This window comes from Dipodomys spectabilis, unplaced genomic scaffold (assembly GCF_019054845.1).
Source record: "Dipodomys spectabilis isolate Male_0828 unplaced genomic scaffold, ASM1905484v1 ptg000175l, whole genome shotgun sequence".
Taxonomy (NCBI): Eukaryota; Metazoa; Chordata; class Mammalia; order Rodentia; family Heteromyidae; genus Dipodomys; species Dipodomys spectabilis.
The window spans coordinates 14,282,067-14,294,220 of record NW_024870852.1 but is presented as its reverse complement, the minus strand read 5'-3'; the positions used below and the strand labels follow the sequence as shown (position 1 = coordinate 14,294,220).

The 12,154-nt window shown below is 42.6% G+C and overlaps 1 protein-coding gene across 2 annotated transcripts in view; it reads right to left on the bottom strand.

The window, feature by feature from the left end:
- Window positions 1-11,531, bottom strand: part of Ctnnbl1 (catenin beta like 1) — a 155,191-nt gene extending 143,660 nt beyond the window's left edge. Inside the window, exon 1 of one of the 2 annotated variants that reach the window (XM_042694653.1) lies at window positions 11,406-11,531. In XM_042694653.1, coding sequence (XP_042550587.1) covers window positions 11,406-11,435 — 30 coding nt within the window. In that variant the 5' untranslated portion in view covers window positions 11,436-11,531. The remainder of the gene's footprint in view (window positions 1-11,405) is intronic. The other variant, XM_042694652.1, reaches the window with a different exon arrangement.
- Between the last annotated feature and the right edge of the window lie 623 nt (window positions 11,532-12,154).

The following is a 12,154-nucleotide window of genomic DNA, read 5'->3' as shown; positions in this document are numbered from 1 at the left end:
ATTTGTTTGTTATTCTTTTCCCCAACAATACTGGCAGAATATTTTGCACCATGCAAATTATCCAAATTGTTATTTTTATGTAAGGATACCTCTCTACTTAAATAAACCTAGTAAATTCAATATTTCAATTTAAACAGTGATACTTAATAAGAGATCATAGAAGTGTATGGCTGTTTCAAGTTCACCTCCAGAGTTTGGCAGGCTGCTCAAGAAGACTGATTTCCAAAGAAGCTGAGATAGGAAAGTATGGAGCCTATGCTTGGAGAAGAGTAGTGTCTCTCTGTCTACAAAGGAAATAAGCTCATTTCTACCATGCTGATACAATGTGACCAATGAAGGTCACATGACCAAAAAAGTAAAACTATCTGGGAAGACTACCTAGTAGATAAGGCCTTAAACATAGTGTGGTGGTTGGAATAGAGCAAGAGATGGAAGAAAACTGAAGACACAACCTTCTTCATCCTCCCTGCCTTCCCACCTGCAGAGCTGCTCATGCCATGGTGTCACACCTTGTTGATGCACTATGCACTTGTCTTTCAAATCTTGGGATGCCACTATTATGCCAGGTCCACGAGAACAAGAACTGTGACATAATCCTTCTCCTATCTACCCAGACTGTGAATGAACTCAGCATCTTCCCTTACTAACATCTTCTTCACTCCAGGGAATCAAGTCTACATCGTCTAGGAGAAAAAGAATCTTGTCTTTCATCTTAGAGCTCTTTCATCTTTGAGGAAGAGCCCTAAGGCATCTTTCAAGTCTGCTGAAGAGCAACAGCCCTGACTAAAATGCAAAGTTGGCCAGAGTCAGCCAGGGGAGGAAGCAGCGAATGATGTAACGGCAGAACATCTGGCCAAAATATTCAGTAGACACAAGAAACATCAATCAGGCCTCCTGAGCTAACAGGTGGCTGAATAAAGGTGCTGAAAAAAGAATAGATGAGTGCTCCTAAAAATATGAGTTATAGGGTATAGTCAAATACTAGTAAAATATGGGTATCAGTAACCTTCAACAATGTAAATTTTGGACATTCTCTAAAACAACTGACCAAGCAGGACACTCATGGCTCATGCCTTAATCCTAGCTATTCAGGAGGCTGACTTCTGAGGATAGAGGTTCAAAGGCAGCCCAGACAGTTAAGTCCATGAGACTCTTATCTCCAATTAAGCACCAGAAAATCAGAAGTGGCACTGTGGCTCAAAGTGGTAGTGCACTAGCCTTGAGCAAAACTCAGGGCTCAGTCCCTGAGTTCAAGCCCCATGACCAACAACAAAAATAATAATTTTAAAAAATCTGATCAGGAATCTTCAAAAATAAGAGGCAAGTGAAGATTAAGGAACTACGACAATTGCGAGCAATGCAGGATCCTAGACAGGAATACTGAAATTACAGTAAAATAATCAGTGAGGAAGCTGGCAACATCTGGATTAAGCCTGCAAATTAATTACTAGCTTTTATGAATGTTAGTTTCCTGGTTTTGATCATTGTATAATGATGACTATGTAACATGTTAACTTTAGGGAAAGCCAGAGAAAAGAATGTGTGGCACCACTACTACATTGGTAAATTTACTCTAAATTTAAAATTAATTCAAAATAAAAGCTTTAAAAAAAACATATAATTTCTTATTTGTGACAAGAATAGCAAGATCTGATTATAAGAAAGGGAAAAACAATTGAGAAGTTCAAATAACAGGTTTGACTCAAAATTCTTGAATTCTGCCATAAAGACAAGTGCATACATGCCAACAAGCAAACAAAAGCTTTCCAGGGAAAACAGCAGAGCATACTAGAAGGCATGTGCATGTATTCATGGCTAAACAGTCATTATTAGACAACCACAATGGGTGATACCTGCTGCTCTCTGCTAGACCCCTCCTCCAAGTTTACAGAATGTGAACAAGGAGGCACATGTGAACCATATGCTGTATGAGAAGAATGAGTTGAAGAAAACACACAGGATGACAAAATTACATAGGAAAACTATGAACTTAAGAGAAAAAATAAAAATTACTCTGAAACAGGACTATCAACAAGAACAGCTCCTTTAAATAGGTGCTGATGGCTCACTCCTATAATCCTAGCTACTCCAGAGGCTGAGATCTGAGGATCACAGTTCAAAGCTAGTAAAGGCAGGAAAGTCGATGAGACTTATCTCCAATTAACCACCAAAAAGCAGAAAATGGAGCTGTGGCTCAACTGGTAGATTATCAGCCTTGAATAAAAAGCTTGGGACAGCACTCAAGCCCTGAAATCAAGCCCCCAGTACTGGCACAAAAAAAGGGGGGGGGCTGGGAAGGTGGCTCAGTGGTAGAGCGCTTGCCTTGCATGCTTGAGGCCCTGGGTTCGATTCCTCAGCACCACATAAGCAAAAAAAAAAAAAAAAAAAAGCCAGAAGTGGCGCTGTGGCTCAAGTGGTAGAGCGCTAGCCTTGAGCTGAAGAGCTGAGGGGACAGCACCCAGGCCCAGAGTTCAGGCTCCACGACTGGACCCCCCCCCAAAAAAAAAAAAGGGGGGGTTCTCCCCTGTTACCTGGTACTTATAGCCACATAATTAACAAAAGAAACCTTGCAAAAAGGAGCTCATAGGGGCTGGGAAGGTGGCTCAGTGGTAGAGCGCTTGCCTTGCATGCCTGAGGCCCTGGGTTTGATTCTTCAGCACCACATAAGCAAAAAGAAAAAAGCTGGAAGTGGTGCTGTGGCTCAAGTGGTAGAGCGCTAGCCTTGAGCTGAAGAGCTGAGGAACAGTGCCCAGGCCCAGAGTTCAGGCCCCATGACCGGACCCAAAAAAAAAAAAGAGCTCATTTCACCAGACTATACAAATACAAAATAATATCGTAATTAGAACACAAGGCCACCAAAGAATGAAAGATACATTTAGGCACAGTTGTTTAGCCTTTCAGTAACTGTCTTATCAACACAACACAAACACAACCAAAAATCTCATTCACAAACTACAGCTCCTACCTTAAAAGAAAAAAGCAGATAACTCAAAATACAAATGATAAAACATGTACTAGAAAAATATGCTTATTAATGTATCCTTGAACTAACAGTTTATGTACTACTAGAGTAATGGGAAATAATAAATTATGTCCATAAGTATTATCAGTATTGTAGCAAAACATAAACTACTCATGGCACTGAAAAATGATCAAAGGTTGGCTCCATATGCATACCATGAATTGTCTAACACCTCTGCAGTGGAGCGGACCCTGTCGTCTTAGCCCTGGTGACATCGCCTGGGCTTTGCTCTTATCAATCCTAGTCAACCCTAACTGCCCTGCCTCCTGTGTCACTCACAGAACTCATCAAGAATGCAGCAAGGCAGGGGTTCCAATGTCACGTTCCTTTTCTTCCATGATTACATCAAATCCATGTCCACTGATACAATCCCTCCATGACCATTTCCAATCATTCCTCCCATTGTGCTCCTACAGTGCTTTTATTCATTGAATTGTTTAAAGTCAGTCTAACTCCTCACATTATGAGCTCTTTAAGGCCCAGGATCATGTCTTAATAATTTAGTACCCACAAAACATAGCACAGGAGATATCAGGGGTGATGAGGACCAACAGATAGGAGGGGAAAATGTCACATGAACTAAGAAGTTCATCACAATACTACCTCCGAGAAAAACCCTGGAAACCACCTGAATATCCAATTACAGAGTGATAATTTAGGGAAAAATAGTCTACTACTCATGCAAAAGGTCTGCAAATGTTAAAAATAACAAGAAGTCTATGCAGGAATACAGAAAACATTTCTGGCACAGTTAAAAACAGAGTATGCCACAGTATGCACACAATGGTTGCAGCCATATAAAATACTTGAAGATTGTGGAAAAACAAAAATATTATTGAATAAAGGTAGTTTTCCTCCGGGCGCCGGTGGCTCTCGCCTTACTGAGGAGGCTGAGATCTAAGGATCACGGTTCAAAGCCAGCCGGGCAGAAAAGTCCATGAGACTCTTATCTCCAATAAACCACTAGAAAACTAGAAGTGCTGCTGTGGCTCAAGCGGTAGAGCACCCGCCTTGAGCTGAAGAGCGCAGGGTTAGCGCCCAACCCCAGAGTTCAAGCCCCACGGCCAACAAAATAAATCAATTAATTAATTAAAAATAAAAATAAAGGGTAGTTTTCCTCTTCTCAAGTACTTTCCTTAATACTGTTCCTGAGAATATATTAGCATTTTTTAAAAGGGAGAAGAAGTGAGATTATTAATTCCTATGAGCCCCTTCAATCCAAGGAAATGCTATGACAGGACGACAGGTGACAGGAGTAGGTGTCTGCAATATTGCCAACACTGAGGGTCCCTGACCCCAATCTGCCTCAGGGAGAATATCTCTCGTGTCACAAAGCAAGTCATTCCCACTGAGCCAAGCCATACTAAATGTGAATTCTTTATTGCAAAACTTGGGAGGTAAGAACTTTTTCCAGACATCTGTGGAATTAGTATTAATGAGAGTGCCCTGGAGTTCAGATACACGCCTATGTGGCAGAAACTTCTCAGTCAAGCAACTGCTGGGCACACTTCTTGATGAGATGTCTAAGCCTGAAGGCATTTAAAAAAGATACATTTCCATATTGGGAACATAACTGGTTTCCTCTTTAAGACTTTTTCCACCACCTCCAGTCCACTTTGTAATTCTCCTGTCTTCTCAAATGAATAGTTAACATATGTCAAGGAAAGGGATATTCTGAGGCATTTTGTGCCTATTACTAGGAGAAGCAATCTCAGCAGAAAATTGGAATCTTCCTACCAAGTTGCCCCCAACATGGTAATGAGTTTTAATAAACATTTCTTGATACTTTATCCTATTTTTCCTTGCTCACCTTTTTAATCCGTGTTTTAGAAATGAAAGAACCAGCCCAAACACTGCATTTGACAAATGTTCATTTAAAAAAAAAAAAAAGAGCAAGGAAGTGACTTGTCCTGAGTCACCCAACTAAGTAATGATAAAGGTGGGATTAAAACCCAAATCTCACAGATTTTCAGCCCCAATTCATACTACTACATCAAGCTTTTTATCTCTCTTGGAATCCCTGTAGCCCCTGGCCTAAATAATTAGTACCTCAGAACAGTAACGCTAGAAGGGGCCTCAGAGAGTCATACTTAAGTCCCTCATTAGGCATATGAGGAAACTGAGGCCCAGAAAGATTAAGTGATTTGCACTCAATAACGTGAATGGCAGGGAAAATGTATAACTTAAGCTGAAAAATCTGCAAACTAGAGCCTACAAGGAGCCCACAAAAGGGGGCAGTAGCTCAACTGGGAGAAATTTTAAAAGGAATTTAGATCATTCTGGACTAGGGGATCTCAAGGTATGGTCCCTCAACCAGCAGCTTTAGCATTATCTGGGTTAGAAATGCAAAATCCAAGGTCTCACAGGAGATTTACTCAGCCAAACTCTGGAGATGTAGGTATGCAAATTAGACAATTTTGTTCCCTTATCTTCCCAGAAAGTGAACTTCAACGATCAGACTGAGTTGACTTTGTAAATGATAATTATAACCAATGGCACTTAAGATTTATGCTTTCTGGGGTCAGAGGTGTGGCTCGGGGGGTAGAATGCCAGCCAATGACTGAAAGCATCAGATACCAAGTTCAAGTCCCAGTCTTCAACAACAACAAAGAAAAGACTATTGCTTTCTTCTCTGTGTACAATACTTCAAATTTAAGTTGTTGTTTTGTTTTGTTTTTCAATCTGAAAACAAGCCAGGAATGATGACGTACACTTGCAATGCCAGCACTGGGAAGCTAAGGCAGGAAGACTGTGAGGTCATGGCCAGCCTGAACTACATACAGAGACCCTGTCTCAAAGAAACAAACAACAAAAACTCCTCTAAATAAATCAGTAAAATACAAATGTATCAATAAATAAGTAGGCAGGCAAACTGGACAGTTCTCAGGAGAAGAAATAGAAATGGTTAATAGATACATCAAGAAATGTTCAATATGCAAATCAAAACTACACTTTCCATACACTGTTGGTGGGAATGTAAACTAGTGCAACCACATGTAGAAATAATTCCCTCAAAAACCTAAAATAGCAAATATACATCTAAAGGAGTGTAAATCCACTACATAGGAAAGATACTTGCATACCCATGTCCATTGAAATACTGCCTACAATAGCCAAATGGTAGAATTGGCTGAAGTGACTAAGAACAAATGAAGAAAATAAGATTACATATGTAACATGAAACATTACACAGCCATAAAGAAAAATGAAATTATGTCATTTTCAGAAAAATGGATGAGATTTGAGCATCATCACGTTGAGCAAGATAAGCCAAATTCAAAAATTGGTGAAAGGGCTGGGAAGGTGGCTCAGTGGTAGAGCGCTTGCCTTACATGCCTGAGGCCCTGGGTTCGATGCCTCCACACCACATGAGCGAAAAGAAAAAAGCTGGAAGTGGTGCTGTGGCTCAAGTGGTAGAGCGCTAGCCTTGAGCTAGCTGAGGAACAGCGCCCAGGCCCAGAGTTCAGGCCCCATGACCAACAAAAAAAAAATAAAAACTGGTGAAAGCTAAACCCCAAAGACATACATATTCATGGATATGAACAAACATATATATACCTATATACATATATATATGTATAAACACACATACATACATACACATAGAAAGAAGATAACTATGGCAGCTTAAGAGGAGAAAGGGAGAAGGAAAAAGATTGAGGGTGAGTAATTTCCAAATACATTGCAGCTATGAGTGCAGATGGCACAAGGAATCTCAAGGAGAGCTGAGAATGACCTGTGATAACCTATCCGCAGGCACTCCAGCTCAGCATGTGGCACAGTACACAGGCAGAACAAAGCAAAGTGGCCAGGAGCTCCAGCTACAGAGTGAAAGTGCCTGAATATTCTGCCTTTGCCAATCTGGCTAGGCACCTCCAGGAGGCATTTCTTTGTACCTCAGTTTCCCCCTCTGTACCACACACAACAGAGATTAAAACCAGTTCCGTCCTCATAAGGTTGTTATGATGATTTAGAGCTGATGTAGGTAAATCCTTGCCTTTAGGGTTTATAGAATGGCAATGTTTTCAAAGAGCCATAACTCATCATAAACTCATCCATAAACTCATCAGTCCTGACGACTTTACTTGCAGGAACAGTGTTCAGATGGATTATGGAGACTAGACTCCAGATGTTACCATCTTTTAGGGATAGAGGTAGACATGAAAGTGCATGAACAGAGCTGGAAATACGGAGAGCAGGATGGTGGCTCAAAATTGGCCACTGCCTTGGCCTACAAACCTCAGATAAATCCATTTATCAGACTGGTCTTTACTTTTTTATCTGTGAACAAGAAGGCTGAGTGAAGAAATCTTTATTACCTCTCAAAATAAAATTCAATCCAGGCATAGTAGTTCACACCTGCCATCTCAGCTACTCCAGGAGGCTCAAGGTTTAAGACCAACCTTGGCAAAAAGTTCAAAAGACTCTCATCTCAACCACTGGCTGGGCAAAGTAGCATGCTTGTCGTCCCAGCTACATGGAAGGCTGAGATTGGGAGGACTGAAGTTTGTAGCCAGCAGAAAAGTCTGGCAATAGTGGTATACACCTGCCTTCCCACCTGGCAGGAAGTATAAAATAGTAAGCTGGCAGACCAGCTTACTTACACACAAATTAAGACCCTATCTCAAAGACAACCAGAGGAAAGAGGGCCAAAATGGCCAGGTACCTGACAAGGAAGCAAATTCCAACTACCACCAGAGGAAAGAAAAGGGAAAGGGAAAAGGAAAGACTTTGTCAGTGGTACATACTTGTCATCCCAGTGTAAATAGAGAATAATGGTTCAGGCAGGCCTGGGCAAGTGATAGAGGAATGAGTGTTGAAGTGCTGTCTAGCAAGCACAAAACCCTGAGTTCAAACCCCACGATTGCAAAAATTAAAGAAATAATATGATTCACTTATCATGGCCCATAAGAAAGTCCTACATAGGCTGTCACCTGTCTACATCTCAAAAATCAAAATTTTCCATTCCCCTGATCACTCACCACACCATGGCTACATGGCTCCTGTCTGCTCCTCTAACAGGCCTCACCAACTTCTGCCAACAGCCAACTGAAGTACCTCAGCTCCCTCCATGCCCATCACTCTGCCCCTTCATGTGATTGGCTCCTTCTCAACCTTCAGTCAATAAATGTCTGTTCCTCAGTCTCCTTCCTTGATCACATTATCTACATAGGTCCCATCCCTTCTTCCAGGTGTTATTCTCTGCAGCAGTAGAGAATTACTTAGCAAGAGCCTTGTCTATTTTCTTTGACACAGAATGCCAGTGGACACAGTAACTTACACACAGTAGATGTGACCAAAGAATGAACCTCTTCTAGGAGTAATACTCTATGTCTGAGTCAATGAACTAACCATCCTGAACTCCCAAACAAGCATACACGCTCACATTCAACAGCCCTTCTATTACCTTGCTTGTCTCACCATCAATTACAGTCTTACAAAGAAAAATATCCTGGCCTGCTATCTCCCCATTGCTTACAAGCTCTTTCCCATGATGGATGGAGTCTCCAGGGTCAGTTTTTTTATATACTGGCTGAAGTAGTAGCACAAAAATAATTCCTAATGCTTGCTGAATGTTTACTCTTTGACAAGCATTGGTCTAGCACTTTACATTTCTCAGCTCTACAAAACAGGTACCATCATCACTCCCATTCACACAAGAGGAGATAAAGCCATAGAGAAGTATTTATTCAAGGTTACAGCAGCAAGTCAACAGCAAAACAGGCTCATACCTGTGATCTTAACTACTTAGGAGGCTGAGAGTACAAGGATAGTGATTCAAGGCCAACCCAGAGAGAAAAGTTTTTGTGTATGACTCAAGTAGCAGTATGCCAGTCTAGCATGTGAGAAGCCCTGAGTTCAAACCCTACTACCAAACAAAAGCAACAAAAAAAAAAAAAAAAGAATTTTTTTTCAAGCAATCTGAGGCTTTAAACTCATGGCTCCTAATCATCTTCTCTTGACCTCAAAGCTGTTGAGCTGTGGAGCTGTCAACAGAAATATAAGGCCAACTATACATGACATTTATCTATTAAAATATAAATTTTTCAGCTGGGCATAATAGCCTGTGTCTACTCCCAGCTATCAGGAAGCAGAGGCAGGGGAATCAAGAGGTTGAGGCTAGCCTAGGCAAAGTTAGTTACATTCAATCTTAAAAACAAAATACAAACAAAAGGCTGGTCCTTTTCTAGTAGCCACATTTTTTAAAGACCAACAAAATAAGTAAGATTAGTATTAAGTGCGTTTTATTTTATCTATTACTCAATTTAATCAAGACAGTCAAGAATTCATGCAATTGATGTGATCAATAATGGTAATATGATTTATAAAAATTTTTCCTATCTGAGCTGGGAAGGTGGCTCAGTGGTAGAGCACTTGCCTTGCATGCCTGAGGCCCTGGGTTAGATGCCTCAGCACCACATAAGCAAAAGAAAAAAAAAAAAAAAGAGCCTGAAGTGGCGCTGTGGCTCAAGTGGTAGAGTGCTCGCCTTGAGCTGAAGAGCTGAGGGACAGCACCCAGGCCCAGAGTTACGACCAGACCCAAAAAAAAAAATCTCTGTCTTCAAGATACAGTGTGACCTTACATGTAAGAGTACTTATAGCTGGGCACCAGTAGCTCACACCTGTAATCCTAGCTACTTAGGAGGCTGAGATCTGAGGATCGTGATTCAAACCACCAGAAAACCGGAAGTGGCACTGTAGCTCAAGTGGTAAAGTGCTAGCCTTGAGCTGAAGAGCTTAGGGACAGTGCCCAGGTCCAGAGTTCAAGCCCCACAACCAACCCAAAGGAAAAAAAAAGAATGCAACTCATGACCCCCCAGACCTCCTGGCACTACCTACCTGGTAGTTTAGACTGGATAGCAAGCTCACCTCTCCTAACAAAAGAGAGAACTTCGAGCTAGGAGCCAGGACAGTGGAACTCTAATCTTAGTTCTTACTTGCTCAGTGACCTTGGTCAAGTCTTTTTTGCCTTCTGAGACATTTTCTTGCCCCAATTTTCCTGAGCAAGGAGGAAAAATGGGTTCCTAGGAACCCATCCCACACTACAATTTCAGACATATCTCAACAACCATATAAGCTGCTGGTTTGGGGTGTTTTTTTTTTTTTCCTTCAGTACTGAGGTTTAATTTTGGGAATTCATACTTGCTAGTCTTGTGCTCTACCACTTGAGCTGTACTTCCAGCCCTTTTTGCTCTGGTTATTTTGAGATGAGTCTTTTTTGAGAACTCCAGCCTGGACTGTAATGATCTAACTTACACTTCCCACCTTAGTTGGGCTGACAGACTGACACCAGAGCACCCAGCTATTACTTGAGATGAGAGGGGAGGGATCTCTCAAACTTGTTGCGGGGCCTGGCCTGGAAGCGGAATTCCTCTAGATCCACCTTCCTGTTAAGATTACAAGCATACGTTTATAAACACCATTTCCTATTTTTTTTCTTTTTTTCTTTTTCTTTTTTCCGGTCGTGGGACCTGAACTCTGGGCCTGGGTGCTGTCCCTCAGCTCTTCACCTCAAGGCTAGCGCTCCACCACTGGAGCCACAGCGCCACTTCCGACTTTTTCTGCTTATGTGGTGCTGAGGAATCGAAGCCAGGGCCTCTTGCATGCAAGGCAAGCACTCTACCACTGAGCCACCTTCCCAGCCCACCATTTCCTATTCTTTTTAAAATCAGTTTATAACCAGGCGGCAGTGACCGTAATCCTAAACTTCAGGCAGACATCTGTAATCCTAAACTGTGCAGGAGGCTGAGAATTGTGGTCCTTGGTTTGAAACGACCGTGAGCAGGAAAATACATGAGACTCTTGTCTCCAATTAACCACCAAATAACCTAAAGTGGAGCTGCAATTCAAGTAGTAAAGCACTAGCCTTAAGCAAAAAAGCTTAAAAGAAAAGCGTTCACAATCATCATCATCACCATCATCGTGAACAACTTTCCTATCCACGAATTAGTGTCGTCAAACAGTTACCACTGCTTCCACTTTATGGATATGAAAACTGGGGCGCAAAGAGGGGCAAGAGGCTGCAACAACCATACAGTCCATGGAGAAGTTGGAGCTCAAATGCAAGAAAGAGTGGGGCCCGGGACGGAGGGCGCGGAGGGGGGATAATACCCCCAACTTTGTGATGAGAGACACGAGAGCAGAGAGGACAGTCTAGAGCTTCGGAAGAGCAGAAGGGAACCAGGCCCGGGGTGGGGTGCATGCGCGAAGGGGCTCAGACTCAGAGGAGGAATGAGTCCCAGAGGCCCAGGACGCTTCAGAGAGCCAGGCGAAGCAAGAGGCCGGACCCCGGGCGGCGAGAAGGAAGGAAATGAGAGGACCCAGCGTCCCCAAGGCTCCTTCCCGGTGAGGGGTAGTCCTCAGCCGTACCCGGCCCACTTACCTGATAGCTTAGAAGTTCTCCCACGTCCATGTTCGGGGCCCAGACAGCACGAGATACGCTGACTGACTCCACTCACGCAAACCGCGACCGCCTCAGCGAGCACTCCAGCCACACTGCCGTAAAGCGCCGCGAGAAAGTGGGGGCCCCGGAGCCAATGAGGCCAAAGAGCGCGAGTTCCACACTGGCCACACTGCCGTAAAAGGCACCGCTACCGTAAACCGAGCTGCATTTGTGACAGTACGGCTTCCGCCCGGAGCCTGAAGAAAGCGGAGACGAGGGTGGAGCCTGAGAAGAGTGAAACGAGGGGAGAAGGACGGACCGAAAGGAACCGAGCGAGATCTATAGAGCGCCCCCTACGTGCGGGGCGGAGTGCCTTTAAAAGACCTCCAGCCAACTGGGAGACAGGATTTTCGTTTCCTCTTCTTTTCACAAATAAAGGCTCAGAGCTGCGCTGTATCAGTCACCAAGTGCTCAGACATGTCTAGTCCAAACTGAGATGTCTTGTAAGTATAAATAAAATACACTCTAGATTTCTAAGGCTTACACTGATTACATGTTGAAATGTTATCTGGGGGCATATGGGGCCAGATAAAATGTATTATAAAGTTAATTTCATCGTTTCCTTTTACTTTTAAATTTCTTGAGAGAAAAACCATAAATTATACAAGTGGATTCATGTATGGTTCTAAGCTCCAGAACTACAGAACCCAAAGCAATACCTAGCATTTAACTAACAGTCAATAAACAGT